The sequence below is a fragment of the Herpailurus yagouaroundi genome, unplaced genomic scaffold (assembly GCF_014898765.1).
Source record: "Herpailurus yagouaroundi ecotype Mexico unplaced genomic scaffold, PumYag 28, whole genome shotgun sequence".
Lineage (NCBI taxonomy): Eukaryota > Metazoa > Chordata > Mammalia > Carnivora > Felidae > Herpailurus > Herpailurus yagouaroundi.
In genome coordinates, this window is record NW_024412376.1 from 78,993,723 (window position 1) to 79,017,352 (window position 23,630).

Consider the following 23,630-nt stretch of genomic DNA (forward strand, 5'->3'; position numbering starts at 1 on the left):
CTGTCTCAGATCTTAAATATCATAAATATTTTCTCTTTAAATTCAGAGATTAAAAGATGTTGGTGGAGAAGCATTTTACCCACTACTTGAAGATGAGTGAGTATATATATATATTCTTTTACCATTATTTTTCTTTTCTGTTTATATTAAATTGATAAGAAGCTTGCACATTTTCTTTGAAAATTATTTCCTAAATAGAGTACAAAAATGTGGTGTTTTGGTTTTTTTTTAGTTTTATAACTTTGGTCAGTTTTTCTGCTTTTGTTTCTCTTTTATAGCCAGTCTAATTTACCTCATTCAAACAGCAATAATGAGTTGTCTGCAGCTGCCACTCTCCCTTTAATCATCAGAGAGAGGGACACAGAGTACCAACTAAACAGAATCATTCTCTTTGACAGGCTGCTAAAGGTAGGGATTCAAAAGTGTAAAGAGCCCATATACAATCTTTATTTTTTATTTCATTAATAATTCTTAGGGAATCTCAAGGTCATGAGAACACTAATTTTTATGACCTATCTTATATGCTTAACTTTAATACTAAAAATGACTCATGTTCATAGTAAATAAAATTAAAAAGTAAAACAAGATGAAGGCATCTATGCAAAACCATAGACAAAAGATTAATTATTATCCTTGCTATTTAAAGAACACTTAAAAATAAACAGGAAAAAGGACGATCATTGGAACAGAGAAATGGGTAAAAAAACATAGTAGAAATACAACTAGTCAATAAGTCTATTCAAAATATGTATCCTCACCAGGAATGAAAAAATATAGACCTTTATTTTTCATATTGAATTATCAAAGTGAGCAAATGTATATTGAGATTGGAACTCTCATTCTTTTGGAGTGTTAAGTTGGTTGAAACATTCTATAAATCTATTTTAAATTATGTATTAAGAGCCTCAACAACATCCATACCCCGTGTCCTATTAATTCTCTTCTAGAAATGCCTCCTAAAGCACAAATTTATAAAGACAAATTTATATGTAAGCTTATAGAAATAACCTTAATAATAACTTTTATTTATTGAATACTTTCTGTATCACTTGATATTTTACAAAGTGCCTTATGCGTTATTTAACGCATATGAGACTGGTAATATTATTCTCCATAAGAGTCATTCATAATTCTTCCAGAGCACAAAACAGAGAGGAATGATTAAAAACAGGAGATTCAGCTCCTCTCTTTGTATTATATAAGGTCTACAGAGGATAGGGAACTATTCCATTACTAACTTATATGTATTATTAATACCAGGCAAAATAATTTCAGATACTTGGAAATTTATTTCAGGTCACTTTTAACTCTGTCATTGTTTAGATTAAAAGATGGCACTTGGCTACTTGAGATTTTTTTCATATCTTTTTTTATCTATAGGCTTATCCATATAAAAAAAATCAAATCTGGAAGGAAGCACGAGTTGACATTCCTCCTCTTATGAGAGGTTTAACATGGGCTGCTCTTCTGGGAGTTGAGGTAAGAAAGAAAAGAGGTTAGAGGTTGATTAATAATATTAAGAAAGAAGGAAGAAGGAAAGTGCTTTCTGAATAACTATTTTCCATGTTGTTAAAAAATTACATAGTAAAATTTGAGTATTAAGATTATTTGACAATTTTTAGTGAAAGGAATAGAGGAAAAGAATAGACTAGATAGAATAGAAAAATATGATTGAAGTCTTGTTAGATTTATGCTATTTAATATTTCATTTAATAGAGGTCAAATCAGAATATTTAAAATATATATCAGTTATATTGTCCTTTTGAATATGTTCATTTACAAATAGGATTGCCTATTTATAGGTAGTTCTAAGATGGGAGAAATCTTCCACTCCAATTTGAACCTTGTCAAAAATCATTAATATAATTTAGTGCCTTTTAGTACATGCTGCCGAGAGAAATAGCTACTTTGTCTTCTATGATACCTTATCTGTGGCAGTGAGAAAAAGAGAGGTGTCACATTATTAGGGTGACTTGTGGTACTAATAGAGACTTTGTTGACAGTAGTCTTGATAATGGGCTAAATCATTGCCAAATTTTTTCATTTCCTGTCAATTTCTTTGTCATCCTGCTTTCCTAGATTCTGTTAAAGATATCTTATGGATATCCATCACCTATTTTTTGGTGTGTGAGTTCTCCCAAGTATATTTAAGCCTTTTAACTCTCCATTGAAAGAATTATTTTCTTCATTCCTGATTTTTTTTTGGTGAAAGTCTATAAATATCTTTGAGTTTAGTTTGTTGTTTTATGAGAATACCTATTGTACCATACCATATGATAATAATTTGAACTGTAGAACCATATAATGCTAAAGTTCAAGATGACTTCCAAGGTCAGGTTGTCCAAATATCTCATAAAATAGATGTGCCAGAGATGTTGACATATCCTATAATATCAGAGTTTGAACCCCAAATTCCTAGCTCTTTTCTACCATTATAGTAAACCAGAGAATTAAGAAGAATCGTTCTATATTTGGTTGTGTAGAACATGACCAAAATTTAAAGTGGTTTATTCAGTTATTCCTTCTGAGTGGTATAAATGGAAAATGCAAATGATCTCTTTAATCCCTTAATGATTCCATTAGGGATTCCACATGGTATTTCATTCTTTATCCCAAATCTTTTCCTCCTAGTGCTGAACTCTTTCAAACAGTTTTATTTTATTTTTGCTTTTATTTTCAACTTCAACAGGAAAATTTCTCAAGGGATGACTACCCCCCCCTTTTTTCTTTTTAATTTCTTCATGAAACTTACTATGTTTGAGATAACAATGAATAGAGCATTAAGGCTGTGCTGTGCTGTGTTGTGGAGACTGGAAGAACAGCTAAGCATACTCATTAGCTGAGTGACTCAACATATTTGTCATCTTGTGTGTATAATTCAAATGTCTGCCTAAGCAAAATGGCATATCATCATGGACGTTCATCACAGAATGTCACAGATGTAGAGAATTTTTCTAAAATGATGCTTTGGGTTTGAATGTGCATATCTATAATTGGGTGTGTTTTCAAAGATAGATGTTTATAAAAACTATATTTTGCCTGAGTTAATAATTTATTAAGGATATGATGAATTAATATATCTTCTCTTATTTTTTGCAGGGGGCTATCCATGCCAAATACGATGCAATTGATAAAGACACTCCAATTCCTACAGATAGACAAGTATGATTTAGATTTTCTTAAACAACCTAAGATAATTCTGCCAAATCTTTAACTTTTAGAAGACAGGAGGAATTTTCTTGAGTAGGAATAATCAGCAGCCACTATATGCATATGGTGGTAGAGTAAGCATAGTTCTTACTAATTATAATTTATTGAGTTAGAACTGTTCCTTAAAGGAGTTTAAGTAACTTTTCCTAATAATTGTTATTTATTTATTTATAATTTTTTTTTTAAGTTTTAGAGAGAGAAAGCACAAGCAGGGGAAAGAGGCAGAGGAACAGAAAGAGTGAGAGAGAGAGAGAGAGAGAGAGAGAGAGAGAATCTTAAGCAGGTTTCATGCTCAGTGCAGAGGCCAATGCAGGTCTCAAACCCATGACCCTGGGATCATGACCTGAGCCAAAATCAAGAGTCAGATGCTTAACTGACTGAGCCACCTAGGGGCCCCAATAATTTTACTCTTTTATCTGAAGAAATTGCCCTTTATTTAGACCAGCTTATAAAGGAAGGTTTTTTGAAAACTATATTAATACATACCTTTTCAATAGAAATGATCTGCTTTTTTGTTTAAGTATAAACACAACTGTTTTGGTGTTTCCAGAGGACTAATATAAAATTTAAAAACTTCAGAAACCAGGATTATGTAGGTGGTCTGTTTTGAAATTCAAGATGCAGTCTTCCTTTTTGTTATCTTGGGTTTATTGCAAATCACTTTATTACAATTCCACCTTATTGTTTTTGCTATTTTAGATTGAAGTGGATATTCCTCGTTGTCATCAGTACGATGAACTGCTGTCATCACCAGAAGGTCATGCAAAATTTAGGCGTGTATTAAAAGCCTGGGTCGTGTCTCATCCTGATCTTGTGTATTGGCAAGGTAACTTTTTTCTCCCAATCACTAAGACTCTTTTTGAAGTATTAGGAGCATGTTGAATAACTGACAATTTAAAAAATTAAAATATCAAAGTATCCTTGGCTTTGAAGAAAGTTGATACTGAAGCTATGATCTATTTTTTGAGAGAATTTTTTGTTAAACTTTGTCTAAATGCCTACTAGATATTATTTAAATGCAAGATACTTAATGAAACAATTTGCCATAATGTTGATTAGGAGAGTAGGAACAATATTTTGTGCTATTGGGATCTTTGGGGCTACATTTCTTAATGCTTATACAAATCATGAAATAATATTATACTATAAATAATTTGGAGCTACTTGATATTCTTGGCATTTAATGATTTACAACTTTGGATATCATGGTTATTAGATATTAGGGAACAGGATGTCATCCTAAACTGCTCATTTAATTTATCTCTCCTGTTTTAAATAACCTTAATATTCCATATCCTTGATTTTTAGCTTTTCTCATTATTATTTTTGTAGCCATTGATAAATTCATGAATCAGACACCCATTCTTCCTTCCCAGTTCTATTTTTTAAGTTGTTATGAACAGTAGTTTTTATATTTTATATCTCAATTTCTGACTGAACTTAAAATGAAGCTATTATTTTTCCTAGCCCTGTCCATTTTAGAGTTCCAGATCTTCCTAACAATTATAGACTTATGTACCTTCCTTCAGCATGACAACATATGAACAGCAGTATTATCAATAAAAGAAATATGTAATATGTTTGTATTTTACTTCACAATTTTTAAAAGAATTCTTTTCATCATCCCAGAGAAACTTGTAGGACAAATCTCCATCTTCAAGATACGGAAATATGCTTGGAGATATTAAGTGATTGCCAAGATCACACAGGGTCAGAAATGGGACTGTATTCTAAACCTCCTATCAATTTTACATTTTTCTATCACTGTGTGTCTCTCTCTAACTAATAATATTGGTAATAATAGCTGATTTGTATTGGGCATTTACTATGTACCAGTCATTATCAGTTACTCCTCATAGTACCCCATGATGTAATCTGTTTCTGGATGGATAATACTTATAATGCTTAATCTACATAGCAGTAATTCAGGGAGCTGAGTAAGGTATGTACATATGCACTTATACTGATTTATGTTTATTGAATTCTTTCCCCCAACCCCTTCCTATCAGGTCTTGATTCGCTTTGTGCTCCATTCCTATATTTAAATTTTAATAATGAAGGTAAGCCTATTTATCATTTAAGCAATCATTATACGTATTATTCTAAAATATTTTATTCATACAGGAAAGGTTTTTGTTTTTGTTATAAGGTTCTTGCTCTCTTTACCTGGTAGATACTGTAAATTTCTGACATAATCTGCTAGACTCACTTTAGAGGATGTAAAGGATTAATTTATTACTAGAGTTTTAGTTGTGACCAGGCAGTGACTAGAAATTTAGGGAGAATCTGATTATGAATTCATCTTATTTGGTGACCACTTAATGAAACTTTGGAGAAAACCTTGACTTCTTTGGAGATTAGCTTTAGTCTATATATACTTTCTAAACAGTTTGTAAAGAAATCAGTAGTGCTCTTGTATCTCCAAAGCTGATCATTTCAGTCATTCCTTGATGAAGACTTATCCTTCCTCTTGAACCCATACGGTACTTCGTATTTCTGAAAATTTATCTTGTATAAGTTTTGTATTTTAGTAATTTATACAGTAATATAGTAACCCTTTCTTTGGTTCGCAACTTTTTTAAATGGTAGGTTTTTTTTTTTAATTTCCTGCCCCCCTCTTATAATGCCTCTTTTATAGTAGGATTCTCAAAAAATATATGTTAAATTTAATTGATTCTAATCCCCAACGATATCACATACAGAGACCATTACCCTATAGAATATGAATCTCTAGAAGTCTCAATCTCAGAATCTCCATCTTCTCAAATTCTATTTCATGTGAGAATTTATAAAGATTTCAGGAATAGAGAGAGCACAATCCCAGAAAACTAAAATTTCACTATTAAAATAATTTTTAAAGTACACTGCTCTTCGAAATCAATATTCATTAATCTAGACCAGGGATTTTGCTATGTTTAGTTAAGCAAAGTCTAGTATCACATGCATCGATCCTAGAATAAGAGATCTGTCTTTGAAAGAATAATTTATGACTAGAGTTCCTAAATCCAAAGTTCTCAGACTCTTTTGTTTGTATCCAGAAAAATAAAGGATCTTAAAGTTGGTATAGCTCATTAATAATGATCATTTTTAGAATTTTTTTAAATTATAAAGTTCTAAGTAATAAAAGTTTTTATTATTGTGGGATGATTGCCACACTAGTTTGAAATTGAAGTTTAGTAGGGTGGTTATCTTTTGTTGTCCAAAATGTTTTCTTTATTTTTAAAGGATAGAGGGTTTCCCCCACCCTTAATTTTGTGTTCCCATCAATTGTTAACATGACTCTTGTTTAGTAGTAGATTCAAGGATTATGTGCTGAGTAACTGCTCATCATTTGCCTCATTAACTAATTTACCATATATCTTTGCCTATTCTTTCTTAGCCTTGGCTTATGCATGTATGTCTGCTTTTATTCCCAAATACCTGTATAACTTTTTCTTGAAAGACAACTCGCATGTAATACAAGGTAAGCAAATGTCTTTCCTTGTTTTTTTTACAGAGAAAATACTTACGTCAAAGGATCAATACTCAATTAAATTTATGAATGTGACCCAATAAAATATGATGATAATCTATCACTAAAACCCATTAAGAGACCATTAGGTTTAGTCTTTCTACCAAATCCATAAAGAATTACAATATTGTTCTAATGACTACTGTAACCAAAGACAAGTATGTTTTATAGAAAGGAAGGTGCTTTTTGCTTTTAGATTAGTTAGTAAAGCCATATAACTTCAAGAGTCATGTAATGTCAACTTCTGAGAATTAATGAAGTTATGTATTGTAAGAGTGTATCTTTTATTAATTGAGATGTGTTCCATACTTATCTATAGTTTCCTTATTACCTTTATCAGTGATATTTATTATAGAATTGTCAGTATACTCTTTAAGATTCCAGCAATACCAAAATGAGTGGATTTAATAACACCTTGAATTATACTAAGAGATTTCAGACGCTATACAATGCAAATAATTTGTCAAATTGTGACCAAAACAAACTGAAAAGATTAAAGGTAGAAAATATGTAGGTGAGTATTTGTATATCACAAAACGTGATTTCTTAATCTTCAATTAAGTATAAGTAAGAAATAATGCTGTTATTTTTTAAAACTAACATGAACCCATAATATTAATTGGTCTCTCATATAGCAGGGCCTGGAAATAATACTTTTCCAAATATATCAGGCTTCTATTAAAGCATAGTGCATAGCTAGATGCCTGTACTTTAAGAAAGATAAAGGTATTTGGAGAATCATCAAAAAAGCAATTAAAACAGAACTTATCAAATGCATTGGCTAGCTCTCAGAGGACCATATTAGAAAGCTTCTATCACATTGGGTTTTCTTTTGGTTCTGTATAGCTTCCTGTTTCAAAATACAGAAATGATTTAACTCTAAAAAGTTTCATTTTTCTAGCAACTATTTCATAATACAGATGAATGGATGTGTTTTATATTGATAATGAATTTCCAGCCTGAAAAGGATGTGTTTTTATACTTTGACTGTAGACTTCTTTAATACACTCTAAAAAGGCTTATACAAATAAATAAGATCTTGTTTCATATATAAAGATAAAGAGAAACCATAGTGTACACAACATGAATTTGGAGGAACTAGTCAGAAAGGCCCCCAAATATCCTTAGTTTGTTAGATTAATCAGTAATGTATTTTAACATTTAATACTGTAATGAAAAGACTATACAATTATTTAAGGTTTATTTTTGTAAGTGTTAATTTTCTGTTATAATTTCTATAAATTTGTGTTTGAAATCTTGAATTGGTAACTAATTTTAAAGCTTTTCAAAGCTATGATAAATGTTCTTTAATATTATGTAAATGTTTCATGTATATTTTCCCAGGAAACAACAGTCAAGGTGTTTATTTGTTCATTTTTTGTATTGACCATATATGTTACATAAGAAAGAAGCAGTCTCAATTAATTTAGTGTTCCAATAATTAATTGTTCTGCACTGACTCTGCCAGGCACTACTAAAGGAATAGAAGTTCTTAGAGTTAGTAACATTCAGTCCTTTTCCAAGGGATTTCATAGCCCAATATAGGAAATAAATGTGAAAATAACTACTTATAAGTCAATGAAATAAATGTACGTACTACTATATTAGTACAGAGGATGAAGTTGGGGAGGTTATTTTATGGTATGTTTATTTTTTTAAACTGTCTTCTTTTTAGTGGCAAAAAGAAGAGATAGCATGTCTAGAAAGGTTTCATTAAAGAGGGTTATTTATGTGTGAATTTGAAATCTGAGTAGAAGCTTGCTTGGTGAAAAGGGATATAGATATTCTTTAATTTTTTTAATACTTTTTTTTTTTTTTGAGAGAGAGAAAGAGAGAAGGAGGGAGGGAGGGGAGGAGGGAGAGGGAGCATTTGAGCGTGAGTGGGGGAGAGGCAGAGAGAGGCACACACAGAATCTGAAGCAGGCTCCAGGCTCTGAGCTGTCAGCACAGAGCTGACGCGGGGCTTGAACCCACAAGCTGAGAGATCGTGACCTGAGCCAAAGTTGGATGCTTAACTGAGCCACCTAGGCAGCCCGGGAGAAAGATATTCTTAAGACAGAGAACATGTAAGAGAACTGCAGTAAAAAGTTCCAAAATGGGTTGAAAAAACAGTGAGTAGTAGAATGCCTGAATTCCAAAAGAGAGCTAAAGAAGGAGCTGAAACAGTATACTGATTATTGGTTACTAAATTTTATGGAAGAACAATGCTTTATTTTTCTTCCAAATGTTTATTTTAGGCTTGGAATTAGAAATATTCAGCTCTCATTTTAGTGTTTTCCTTCTTGGTTTGTCCTCTCCTCCCCTTTTGTTAGATGGTATTTTAAGCTTTAAACTTCAAATTAACATTGATTTTTGATTGGCATAAGTAACACATGAGCACTTTTTTCCCCACAAGTTTTGGAAAAGACTTAGATCATATAAAGCCAATCAATTCAATAGCTAATTGTAGAATTGCATATTCATTTAGTCATTTTATTGCCTCTACAGAAACCAGAAGTTTCTATATTCAATAGCAACTTTAAATGTTATTTGGAAAAAATATTTGTTTCTATAATTATATACTAATAGAACTTGAAATATTTTTCTTTAAAAATTTCTAATAAAATATAGTATTTACATACTCATCACAGTCTAAAATGCTTTGTCTCTTAAAGAAGAGAGAAAAGTTATCTAGTCAAGACATCCTGTTTTCCTTAATTGTATACCATATGATGTGTCCTATAACGTGTTACCTCTAGACATTTTTAAAAAGGTGAAAAATTTAATTACTTCTAGCCTAATGAGACATACTTTTTTTTGGCACTGTCAGATTATCCGCAGTGGTGTTACTATTGAGTTATAAAGTATCAACACAGGATTTTAAAAATAAAATACTGGTTAAACAACTCAGGGTTGGACCTCTAACTAAAGATTACTAAAATTTCTCTTAGATTCAGAACCTTAGAGTACCAGTTGGATTGAAAAAGGTGGAGGGATCTGAAAGGGATAGATTGGTTTGAGTTTCAGAGATATTGGAAAAGACTCACTGGAAAGACATAATTTAGGCTATTGAAGAGAAAAAAAAGGCAGCTTGAGTCCAGTGAAGAGAGGCAGCCATTTAATCATTAACAATGGGAACTCATCCTTTGTGGAAAACCTAACTATACTTTAATGTCATTTTGCATTTAAGAAGGGAATAACCCAGAAAACTGGCCTATAAACTTTTAAACTGTTCTTTGAAGTTATCCTGCTCTGTGTTGTTCACCAAAACAGCCATTGGAATTTTGCCACGATGTTAAACATTCTTGTACTGTTTATAAAACTAAGGCATATTCATACTTGGACCAGTTGGAAGATGTGGTTCCTACACATCAGAAAGGGAAAGGAATACAGAAATGCCATATAAACTTAGGAAATAAAACTGGGTGAAAATTTTCCCAGTATTCTGTTTACCTGTAAGATGTTTCTAAATCCTTTGGGGGAAAGGATGTTATCTTCTTCTCTGTAATGTCTAACATTTAAAGTAGTGCAACACACAGCCACAGTGGCTATATAACTAAATTTGATATTTTTCATAGTTAAAAGGTACACTAAACTGCACCAGACACTGAGCCTAAGGCAGCAACTGGGACTCTCCCACGTAAACTTCGATGTATGGTCACACTGCACATAGACATTCAATAAGTGTTGGGGGAGAGAAGGAGGAAGGAAGATGGACTAAAGTCTGTTATGGTCTAAAAACAGGAGTATAATATAAATCTCCTTATATGTAACTACAGTATAAGTGTTATGCATTTAGGAAAATGGTGCATTTCTTATTTTGGGTTGAATGTACATCTTTGTCGTGGATGGCTTTAATGATAGGATATTGGGAGATAGTAGAAAATACATTGAGTATACAGCCTTGCCATTTTCAAGAGTGTCTTGCATCACGTGAGTAAAGACATTTTTTTTCTGAGACTGAAAATATTCTACCTTTACTAGAAATATGAAAACCATTAAGTGAGTTTGTTTATAGATTTAGCAGAGCAGGGTACGTATGCAAAAAATAGCTGACAAATGTAGCCCTAAAAATTATCTTTCTCTTTTTTTTAACCCACCTCTTCCTTTATACACATAAAGGTTGATACTTGTTCTTGTGACTTCACGCGGTAAGCCAAATTTTACAAGTAGCAAACTTTGTAATGGGAGATCATCTAATTTGGGTTCATTGGCAGTGAAATAACTTTGACTTCTTTTGAGTGCTGTGAGTCAGAATGTCACCAAATAAATTCATTTGGGCACATTTTAATTGACAAGAGTTTTATGACTCTTTGCAAATTTATCTATACTTAACCATCTTCAAGGTAAAACGAGCAGTGAAAATAACAAATAGTTACAGAACTGAGAATGTTGTTTTTGATAGGTGAGCAGAGGAAATCTTTTGCTTTAAATCTCTCCCCTATCATCCTTCTTTCCTTACCCTGGGTAAGAGAATGAAAGAAGAAAGACTAGTCAGAAAGGAAAAAATAAGGATATCCATGTGTGGAAACTTTCTGAAATTTCATCCTGTATCCATTTTATGAAATTGTTTTTGAAAACAAACATGACTTATTTATAAACAGCTGCACAAAAATATGATACAGTCATATGAAATCCTTACACTGTCATTTAAAAGTATGTAATAAATTAAGCTGTTTTAAAGGAGAGGTATAAGAATTTTTAATTTGGAGGGATTAAAAGGGAAAAGAATTTTATTTAATATGTCATTGCAGGGGCGCCTGGGTGGCGCAGTCGGTTGAGCGTCCGACTTCAGCCAGGTCACGATCTCGCGGTCCGTGAGTTCGAGCCCCGCGTCGGGCTCTGGGCTGATGGTTCAGAGCCTGGAGCCTGTTTCCGATTCTGTGTCTCCCTCTCTCTCTGCCCCTCCCCCGTTCATGCTCTGTCTCTCTCTGTCCCAAAAATAAATAAACGTTGAAAAAAAAAATTAAAAAAAAAAAGAAAAAAAAACACACAAAAAAATTTATTAGACATGATTTGGGGCAGGAGTGCAACATGAATCTTCACTTGAAGTTTAAGGGGAATTTGTGTAAATATTTTGATTTTCATGTTAAAGAATAACATTTACCCTTACATACATCACCTATTAGTTAGGAAACACTATTTAGGGAGGTTATATTATGGCTCTAGATGTATATCTTCATTATTAGAAATCACAATTAGAATGTTTATGAAAATTATAAGAGTCAGCAGTAATATCCTTGAAATTCTTTGTTTTATTTTGACTACTGGTCTGTTTTTCTGTACTACCCTTAAATTCTCTGAGGTTGATTTCTAAATCAAAGGACATATGCACTTCAGATTTTTTTTAACTTACTCGGGAACTTTTAAGTGCATTTTTTTTTTTTTTTTGAGAGACAAAGAGAGAGAGAGCACAGGTGGGGGAGGTACAGAGAGAGAAGGAGACATAGAATCTGAAGCAGGCTCCAGGCTCTGAGCTGTCAGCACAGAGCCCGACACAGGGCTCAAACCCACAAATTGTGAGATCATGACCTGAGCCGCAGTCGGACACCCAACCGACTGAGCCACCCAAGCGCCCCTTAAGTGCATTTTTTAAATAACTTGAAATATCACATAGTGCTGACTTCATCAGTTCTATCATATCCCACCTTTAAAGAAATTTTTCTAAATGTAACAAACCATAGTATATCTCGTTCCAAAGCTTGTCCCGAGCAACCAGTTTGTGCCAACCTTATGACTTCTGTTTCTATATGAGATAATACATAGTACATAATAATATATAAACGTGTATACATATTTATTTGTATGTATTTTATAAAAAATACATATATTTGTATTTTATACATATATATGCAGTTGTAACACATATCATAAATCCAGCTATTGGTATTTGGCAGAATGCAAGGAATATGTTTTCATGATGGATTAGGTTTCTTCAGCTGATCCTTAATTAACCATGTAATACCACATAATAATTATCTTTTATCAGGTTCAGATAAGAATGATATTTAATAAACTGGAGCATATCTATGGAGAATTTCTTGAGGCACAGTTTTTCTGGTTTAAAATGAAATGTGCTTGGGGCATCTGGGTGGCTCGGTCGTTTAAGCATCTGACTTTGGCTCAGGTCATGATCTCACAGTTCATAGGTTCAAGCCCTGTGTCGGGCTCTATGCTGACAGCTGGGAGCCTGAAGCCTGCTTCAGATTCTCTCTCTCTCTGCCCCTCCCCCACTCATATTCCATCTCTCTCTCTCAAAAATAAACATTAAAAAATTTCTTTAATGAAATGTGCTTTTTAAAAGTTAATAGCTGTATGCTTTCATGAACATATTGTTGAATGCTTATGATTATTGGTATTGCATACTTCTAGCTTCTGGGTAAACTAAGACTGTAAACATACTATTGCTAATTAGAAGTAGAAAAAAAAATTTAAAGTTAAACCTGGAAGTTCCCTGGGGTATTGGGGTCTGACCTGAGTTTTCACTTTAATCTGTAACTCTTGAAGCTCATGTGAATTATGCCTTTCTTGTTCTTAGACGAAAAGATGAGACAGTGTGTAGATAGAATGAATGCTATTGGTATAGAATAAACATGAAATCAAGAAAAGTATTAATCAAATACCTATTCTTTACCTAGAAGCCATGGGTAGAAGTTCAAATTAGATCTGAAATTTGGCTTTATCATGGTATTGAATACAGCACTGCCTCATCTTTTCTTTGTGGCCCTTCTCGATGCTCCTCTTTGTAAAATATGTATCATTGATTATAGATAAATAATTATAAAATTCATTAGAATTGGTCATTAGAAGCAGGGGTTTTTTTGTTTGTTTTTTTTTCAAATTTTTATTTATATAGTGTAATATTAGTTTCAGGAGTAGACTTTAATGATTCATCAGTTACATATAATACCCAGCAGAAGCAAAGTTTTAATTGAGGAAAAGAGGGGAAGGCTACTTATACTAAGATATTATCAAGGATTTAGTAATATTTCTTGAAATATTAAAAATAAGGTACTTTAAGAACTAAAAAAAATCAGACATTATTTTTATAGGTTATTTTCACCCAATAATGGGTTTGAAAAATAGATCTGCTACTTTATGGAAGGAAGGAGTTGAAGTTAAGAGGAAACTTTCATTGAGTTATAGTCATTTTTTTTAAGGTATGGGAAGTACTTTATTTCATCATGTGACACCATATAACAGCCATGTTTATAGACACCTAATGACATGTAGATTCGTTTTTTTGTTTTTTGGGGTTTTTGTTCTTTTTTTTTTAACATTTATTTATTTTTGAGACAGAGAGAGACAGAGCATGAATGCAGGAGGGTCAGAGACAGAGAGGGAGACACAGAATCTGAAACAGGCTCCAGGCTCTGCACTGTCAGCACAGAAGCTGACGCGGGGCTTGAACTCACGGACGTGAGATCATGACCTGGGCCGAAGTCGGACGCTTAACCGACTGAGCCACCCAGGCACCCCTGGGTTTTTGTTCTTAATGTTTACTTATTTATTTTGAGAGAGAAAGCATGCGTGGGGGAGGGGCAGAGAGAGAGAGAGGGAGAAGGAGAGAATCCCAAGCAAACTCCCTGCTTTTAGTGCAGAGCTCAATTAGTGACTCAGACTCACAAAACATGATATCATGACCTGAGCTGAAATCAAGAGTCAGATGCTTAACTGACTGAGTCACCCAGGTACCCCACAGTGTAGATTTGAATAGTGGAGTGCTCAGAAATAGTAGTATTAGTGGTTCAAGTATTGACCTTTATTTGATAAAGGAAAACAGTTTTTATAATTAATTTACCAGAGTTTTAAAATGCAATTTTATATAGTTCTTGTTTTTTTTTAAAGGAACTACTGTTTTCTCCTTTCCTTCCCCCATGGTCTTCTGTTAAGTTTCTCAAGATCCACATATGAGTGAAAACATATGATATCTGAGGGTGGACGGGGGGAGCGGGGGAGAGGGAAAATGGGTGGTGGGCATTAAGGAGGGCACTTGTTGGGATGAGCACTGGGTGTGCTCATTACGAACGTCTCATTCCAGCATCATACTGAATTCCTCAGCATCTTCCATATCATTTCCAGGGGAATCCCTAGGAAGTAGTGAATGTCTATCTTCCTTCAGAAACATACAGATAGTCTGAAATTTTTCTTACCACATTCTCCAATATTCCTACAACTCACATTTTGTGCTCTTTTGAAATATGCTCCTTTTTGGCACAGCAGAAAAAAACATACCACGAGGTATCTGAAAACCTAAATTCTGAACCTGGCTATGTCATAAACTAGAGAAATATCCTAAGTAGGTCATGAAATCTCCCCAGCCCTCTGTTATTAACTGGAAAAAATAATTCATATTCAGTCTTTTATTACCATTTATCTTCACAGTAACCATTAGATTTAAGTAAGGCAGCATTCTACTCATTTTATAGAGTTATTATCATTTTAATCTCAAAAAGGGGGGAAGAAAGAAGTTGAACTCCTTAAAATATGTGTTAATTTTGTGTTTTTACTTAGTAAAAATATGGTTTACTTGCCCTTGAGTTGATCGTTGCCAGAATCCTGTTTAGGTTAGAACATAGTAAGTAAATTGACAAAATAGTAATTTGCTGAAATAATGGAAAAAATAAGGAAATATTCTTTATATTTCAACTGGACTTTCTGAATTACAATAGGATTAAAATCAACAACAGTATTTTTAATTGCCTACTGTGTGCCTGGTTTTTTTATGTTTATTTATTTATTTATTTTGAGAGAGAGAGTGGGGGAGGGTCATAGAGAGAGGGAGAGAATCCCAAGCAGGCTCTACACTGTCACTGCTGAGCCTGATGTGGGTCTGTTTCCCATGAACCACAAGATCACGACCTGAACCAAAATGAGGAGTCTGAAGGTTAACCTGCTGAGCCACCCAGGTGCCCCCTGTGTGCCTATTTTCTGATTAACATTTGTTAATTCTTATTCCTAAATATGGCAAATAGGGAGCCTTAGATGGAAATAATTTAGAACTGGAACAAATGCCTATATCTGTATATATAAACAGATTTGAAGCATAATTATTGTACTCGTGATTGCTTATAAAGTGTTGTTCTTGGGGCACCTTGGTGACTCAGTGGGTTGAGCCTCTGAGTCCTGATTTCAGCTCAGGTCATGATTCCAGGGTTATGGGATGGAGTCCCATGTCAGACTCTGCACTGAGTGTAGAGCCTCCTTGGTATTCTCCCTGTCTCCCCCTACCTCTCTACCGCACTCATGCTCTCTCTCTCTCTCTCTCCCTCTGCCCCTCTACCCCACTCATGCTCTCTCTCTCTCCCTCTAAAATAAAAAAAATGTTTTTTAAGTGTTGGTCCTTATTTAAGTATCTCTTCCACTTCGTGAATATACAATAAATCAAGACAGATTTAATATTGCTAGAGAAAAATGTATGTTGAATTTAATAGGAAGACATTATGTATAATCTATGATTCAAGAAATGAACTGATAGTTTAGAAGGCAGAAAATAAGTTGTGCCATAGCTTTTTGGTATGTTTAATAATTAGCAGGAAGTGATTAAAGTAATAAAACAGAAAATTACCTGTTAAAGTATATTTTCTTCCTAGAGAATTTAAATATCATTCAAAATGTAAATAAAGCAGTAATTTATATGAATTTAGTGTCTTTGAAGTATTGTGTAAAAATGATGATTGTTTTATATTGTCATTTCAGAGTATCTGACTGTGTTCTCTCAGATGATTGCTTTCCATGATCCAGAGCTGAGCAATCATCTCAATGAGATTGGATTTATTCCAGATGTAAGTACTTGGTACATTAATAGAACATGAGGTAAAAAATAAAGCAGAAATTAGCACAAAAGAGTACTGTTTTTAAAGTTGTGTTGTCATAAGAAGTCCTTATGTGTAAACTAAGTACTGCTACTAATTGCAGCCTTCTGTTGTAAAGTTTCGGTGATTACCTTCCATATTCTCACTTTAAGTAAAGGGAAAGTATCTTATTTTTTTTGGCACTATCAAGTTGTTTTGAAAAATCCTTTAGTGTGAGTGTTGTATTAAACTGCCGTAAGGGTTTTCACTTGGATTTTATGATATTCAGGCTGCTTTTGAAGAAGTAGGAAATTTGAACTTCAGTGAGTTTTTAAGTAGCTGCTTCTGTGTTTTTCTTCATATATTAACCTAAGGAGCTTTGCCAGATTTTGGCTTACTTCATTAGCTTCTTAATAGTCCATGTCAACCCAGAAGTCAGAATTGACTCTTAAAGTTTAGCCATGGTGTAACTTAACCTATTACTCATCTGTGGTATGTGACATGGAATCAAACCTCTTTTAATAGTCTTTTGGAGTATAGTATCATAGGTTTTTATAAACCTCAAAAAAAAAAAAAAAAAACTTCTGAGATAGAGATCTCTTTATTCCATCTTAACTTTCTTTGTTTCCTGATCATGCATTTCCCCTTAAGGCTTATATTCAGGGACCAGTATATTGATGTTAAGATTAGAGGTGAAAAATGTTTATATTGGCACATTCAACTAATGTATTTAAAGTGTTAACAATAATACTTATGGTATAAATTCTTGCAGAGTGCTTTGAAGTTTAAAAATATTTTCGTAAACATTATTTCATTTGATTCTCAAAACAAATCTGCAAGGCGAATGAAGCAGATAATTTCAGCATTTAGTTGAAAAGAAATACAGTGTTTGAGAAGATAACAAAACTAATTAGTCACAGAACTAAAATTTTACCTTACATCATTTGACAAGCCTCTGCCCCTAGTCTGGTTTATCTTCCATTGGGAGAATAGAGACTAAAACATAGATATACTTACTCCTAGTTCATTGCTCTTTGTATTGTGCTATATATAACTCTGTGATGTGATCAGGCCTATGGCAGCCATTCTTAACATTTACGGTGTCATTTGCTTCTAGGTTTCTGGAGTAATAATACCTTTTATTTGAGTGTATGGTTTATTCAATGAGCCCTCCAAGAAAGAACATATACAAATTATAAAACAGACAAAATAAGGACAAGCCCTATAATTATATGGAGATAAAAGACCTTATAAAAAATTAACCAGTATACATAGTATCATATTAAGTATTCATTTTATATAACCCCACCTTTCTTGTTTCACGTTTGGGAGATATAAGACAAAACTACATTAAATATTATGGCTGGAGATGAAAAAATTATAGAAGAGCTGACTGCTGAGTTGGTAATATTTGAGGGAAAAAATACTAATGGTTAAGACACAGACTAAAAGAAGGGATAATTATTTTCAAAGACCTCTCTTGAAAGCACCTAATTGTGCTCAGTAGTAAGCAGAAAATGACATTGGTTCAGGCAGTGTTGTAGATTGACAAAAAACATTTATGCAGAAAAATATGTATGGAATTACAAAGAAAGCCTGATTAAAGTTTTAGACATACTATAAATATAGACAGTATTAAGAAAGGACTCACAAAAAAGAATATATAATTTATATTTGCTTTAATTAGGAAAATTGAACTTTAAATGAGTATGGTCTGAGGAAGGTGAGCAAAAAACATTGTTAAAACGTAATAATGCGAACATATATTATGTACTTACTGTGTGCCATGCACCGTTCCATCCTATTTAAACTACTCATCTAATCCTCACTAGTTTATAAATGTAATTAAACAATGACTATTTAATATTTATACATAAAGTCAATTTAGGAAAGGCAAATAGCCAAATGGGAATAAAATGTTAGCCAACAATAATATCAAAGATAAGAGCAGGTGAGAACTCAGCTTAAAAGTATTATAATGTTTTTGCCTTATAGGAGAGGAAAATAAATATACTCATTATATATTAAGTCAGTGATCTTTTCAGATCTGGGATATGATTTCACTTTACGTAAAAGCTAATAACTGAGCCTGGTACATTTCATGGGTGGTGGCAAGAAACTCAAGACTCCTGGGTCAGAGACAAGGGACATTGTTACTCATAGCACAGCAAGCAGCAGGAGCATTAGCATATTTGTGTTGGTTTTCTAACAATACACACATTTTCTAATATGTTTGTATGAAAACAGCCTTGGAAAATATAATCCAGAACAAAGGACAGCCAGTGTTTCCACTCACAAGAAATGCAGAAGTAGAGAATGCATATTAAAATTTTAATGATAATCACTAAGAGAATAGAAAAAGAATGTATAACTTCAAACCAATTTGGGGGGGAGACAAAGAAAAATCAACCAATCCTGTAAAAAATAGAAAGACCATAGAAAGAATATAAATTAATTAGATTGCCTAATAAAGGAATTGTTCAGATATTTTAAAACATCCTTCCATATGCTATTTATAAGAGATAAAAATTTACGGCTATTGGTCAAAAAAGGAGATAAAAAACATAAGTCAGGCACATATTAACCAAAAGAATACTAATGCAGTGATATTAATATAAACTACTAAAACAAAAAACACAAAACAGACCCACCCATAAATAGACTTTGACAGAGATGCCTCTATAAATCAATTAGAAAAGAATGGATTATTGAATAAATGGACCTGATACAGTTGGGTAACCATATGGAGGGAAGGTGGGAATCAAAGCTGACCTCACACCATATGTAAAAATAAGTTCTAGATTGACTAAAAGACCTAAATATGGAGTGTCATATTTATTATTTACACCTAGGAAGGAATTTTTACAGAAGTTACAGAAAGTATAAAACATAATATTTAAAAAAGAGAAAATTAGAATTGAGGAATGGTGGTACAAAGTAGCTTTCCATTCTACTGATAATGTATTTTTTTTATTTTAATACTTTCCAAAGCAGTTGTCACAAAGTGTTATGATCTGTTAAATAGCATCTTAACTCTGAGTGGAGAGTACATTGGTGTTTGTTAAATGTACTGCTACATGGGGTGAGTTAATTATTCAATAATTCAATAATTTATATATGATATCTTTGATTTATGCTTCCCTCTTTATTATGACCCCATCTTAGTGGGGCATTTTTGTGTAATTTCTTACAAAAACTCCTTAATACTAGTATTTTAATGAAGTAATATGGATTTATACATGTACTGTGATTAACCTTAGGAGATATTCATAAGTCATGTGGGATGAGGGACAGTTTCTTGTATGATGAGAATATCTAGTACCGGGCAAATGCTGAGCCTCACTGGCCCCCAGCCACTGATGGCCTGTAGTAATCCCCTAATCATGGTGACAATTAAATGCATGCATGTATTTCTGAAAAATGACTCTGCATATATTTCCAAACACCCTCCAAAGCATGGTTCTTTCACTATTGGGAATCCTGGGGTAAACAAAGAGAAATGAGGGAAAGAGAATATACTTAACCTGGAGAAAATTTGCTTTTCTGCAACTATTTTCTTGTCTCAGAAAATAAGCAAAATGAAAGGTATTTAACAAAGTTAAGATGTTAACAGATGATTGTTTTTTGATCTCTTATCTTGTTCTTTGTTTTGTTGTATTTTGTTGGCCTGTTTCTCAAGTCTGTAGATAATATCAAAATGTTAAGACTGTTTTTAAATGTAATTTTGAAAACAGATTTGATATTTTTAATGTAGAGATTGTTGACAGTGAAGACTGGTGGAAGGTGTGTGATTGAAATGGAGAATTTTTCTAACATTTTTCTTTATTAATTGATAGAGTTCTATTAACAAACTAATTTTTAGTTATTTTTCATTAGTTTGTACAGCATTTTTGTTTTTTGGGTTTTTTTTTTTTCCCTTGACTTACTATCTTCGGTTTTCCACCTTTAAAATAATTGCTTTGGTGACTTTCTGCACCTCTAATAATAGAGGTGAAGTTCATCAAGGGCAAGGGTGGGCACTTTTATAACAATATCCCAAACTGAGTTGCCCGCTCAATAACTAATCCTATCAAAAGAAGCCCTCATTAATCTTCTGTCATTGAAATGCAGGCTCCCATTGCAGAAAAGATTGTGATTTCTGGCTTCTTGCCATTTGCTGTGGGTCACAGAACTCTGAATATTGAGCACTGCTGGAGCTTGAATAGTTAGGAATAGTGTGCACTGATGTGATGCTTAGATTATGTACGTCGTGGTGGTTACGTGATTTACATATAAATAGGGTAAGTAATGTGTATTTGGCAAAATCGGGGTAGGGTGATTTTTATCATTTTTTCTTGGTGTATGTTTCTGCTTCTGAAAATATACCAGGCCTTTGAAATGAGAACAGGAAAGTATGTTTCTTCGTTCTTAAGGAAACTATTTTCTGAAACACTATGAATAGCATTCAGCTTGCAAATTATGAAAAGTTGTCAGGTGGCCATTAGTAGAAATGATAAGGGCTGTATCTCAGTCCTATATGTGCCTTTTGAACCTACTGTCACTGCTAAAGATAAAGCTAACAAATTCTGTGATAAGCAAGTATGCTGGCCAAACCATTGTCATTTAACTGCTTATACAGTCTTAATGGATGCTTATACAGCTACTGATTTTCTCCTTCCTTTGCAAAATTTATATCCAACTGAGTTTATACTAACAGAAAGTGTAAAAGGATTGTTAGAAATATTTATTTATTTGTTTATTTGTTTTGTCTGTTCACTTATTCCGGGTCTCCATATTGTTAGTGTTACAGAAAGAAATTTAAATTCTAATCTAAAGCAGAGACTGCTGGTAATGAGCTTTTGAGATTTTATCAAGATGTGGTTACAGGATAAATTAGGGAAGTGCACCTTATTTAGAATTTCCTGTAACAAGAGTCCCCACTGACCTGCTCTAGTCCATCTGCAAAATGCTAGCCTGTGTCCTTTTGTCTGGCTAGTGCTATAATGTCCACAATATTAGTTTTAGCCCTATTCTACTGACCTTGGATTCATTAAGGCTGAATACAATGGCTTATTGAGCTATCTTTCTCCCAATAGAGCTTAACTACCTTTCAGAAATGGCCCACATCTTAGAAATCAAAGACTTATTTTCACAGGCAATGATAAAGTTATATTTTGGTGCCTTCTTGCTAAGAACACATACACACAAGTTAAATTTCCAGCAAGCTTCTCTATTTAGTAAATCCTCACTTGAATCTCCCCCAACTCTGTTCCCAATCTAATGTATCCTTACACTGGTTGAAAGACAACTGAAAGGAGGTGTAGTATTAATACACTGGTTTTCAAACTTTCTGGTCTTGAGACCTCTTTAAGGAACAAAGATATCAAAGAGTTTTTATCTATGTTGGTTACATATATAAATATTTAAAGACATTTAAAAAATATTTATGTATTAGGGTGCCCGGGTGGCTCAGTCGGTTAAGCATCTGACTTCAGCTCAGATCATGATCTCAGGGTTAGTGAGTTTGAGCCCCGCATTGGGCTCTCTGCTGTCAGCACAGAGTCTACCTCGGATCCTCTGACTCCCTGTCTCTGCCCCTCCCCTGCTCACTCATGCTCTCTCAAAAATAAATTAACATTTAAAAAATATATGTTTATGTATTAATTTATTTAAAAATGACAGCAAAACTATTACATGTTAAGCCCAATAGCATATTTTTCTGAAAAATAATTTTTTCCCAAAAAATAATGGAGTGGTATTATTTTATATTTTTGCAGTTTCTACATAATAGAAGAAAGCTATAGTCCCATATCTGCTTTTGAAATCAATCTGTTGTGAATAATTGTTTTGGTTGAAGGGTATGAAGAAAATTTGGACTTACACAGACACGTAGTTGGCAAAGGGCCTTTTTGGACCATGGTGGTTTCTTAAAGCTTAGTTGCAATATACAATCTAAAACCATACCAATGAACTTTGCATACTCTGTTCCGCTCAAATCAATCAGTCTATCTTGCACTTTGAATGGCTCTTTTTACCCATGTGTGATTTTGTAATATCATGTGTTGGTCATTTAAAATATTGGTTCAATAAATGTTTCAACTATGAAACATTTCATTATATAACATTAAAAAATCATGTTCATTAATATAACCATTGATCTCTCAGTTTTTAAGAGTCTCTTATGGTTTGGCTCCCTCCCTCTCTCTTTTTTTTTTTTTCTCTCTTAGAATAAACTTAGGATTGATGGAGGGTGGAAGGAAGGGGAAAGTGGGTGATGGGTATTAAAGAGGGCACCTGTTGGGATGAGCACTGGGTGTTGTATGGAAACCAATCTGACAATAAATTTCATATTAAAAAAAATATATATATATAACCATTGATCTCACAACAACCAAAAATTGTTAAATATTGGGAGGCTGCCAGACTCACAGTGGCAGATATAAGTTTTCTAAAATTCCAATAATCACCTGAAAATATTCAAGAATATTTTCTTAAAGTGACAGGCTCACTTCATTTATTTTTGAGAAATATCTGCCTAATACGAAAGCCTAGAAAAAATAGTTGTTTATATGTCATGCTTGCAAGGGGAAAAAATGGTATTCTTGGGGGGAAAAAAAGGCATTTGCATTGACTCACAGCTCAAACTGTTGCCCAACTGCTTTTTATCAAGACAATCCATACACTTCAGTACACAATATAAGTGTTTTATGCATACTTCCTATTTTGTCTCATGAAACATTTAAAAAGATACTTAAAATTACTAATTTTAATCCCTCACAATAATATGACTATTACACTATTACACTTTAGTGCCACTACCTTGATTTGTAATAAGTTTTATCTACCAGTGGCTTTGCACCATTAACACAAATATTAAAGAGTAAGAAATACCCTAGTATTATTTTGAAAACAGCTTGGGATATGTAGATCCCTGAAGAGTCTTGAAGGTCCCCAGGGGTCTGTGACCACAATTTGAGAAAACTGGTATAGAGAGAAAGCACTCAGACACTGGTGTCAAATGTGCCAGGGTTCTAATCCTGACTCTTCATCTTACTAGCTAAATACTTAAGTTAGTTTCTTATCCGCAGTCCTATTACTGTTAATGTTGATTATAACAAATCTTACCTGAAAGGATCATTATTATGATTAAATGATAC

At 33.1% G+C, this 23,630-nt stretch overlaps 1 protein-coding gene across 10 annotated transcripts in view; it reads left to right on the forward strand.

Annotated features, from left to right (window-relative positions):
* Nucleotides 1-23,630, forward strand: part of TBCK (TBC1 domain containing kinase) — a 223,944-nt gene that overhangs the window by 96,167 nt on the left and 104,147 nt on the right. For all 10 annotated transcript variants that reach the window (XR_005790785.1, XM_040476786.1, XM_040476777.1 and 7 more), the window contains 8 exons: nt 47-96; nt 279-408; nt 1,381-1,479; nt 3,100-3,162; nt 3,910-4,036; nt 5,220-5,270; nt 6,590-6,673; nt 16,400-16,485. Coding sequence is in view for 9 of the 10 variants with exons in the window: in XM_040476786.1 (XP_040332720.1) it covers nt 47-96; nt 279-408; nt 1,381-1,479; nt 3,100-3,162; nt 3,910-4,036; nt 5,220-5,270; nt 6,590-6,673; nt 16,400-16,485 (690 nt within the window). In the remaining variant the exon portion in view is untranslated. The remainder of the gene's footprint in view (nt 1-46; nt 97-278; nt 409-1,380; nt 1,480-3,099; nt 3,163-3,909; nt 4,037-5,219; nt 5,271-6,589; nt 6,674-16,399; nt 16,486-23,630) is intronic.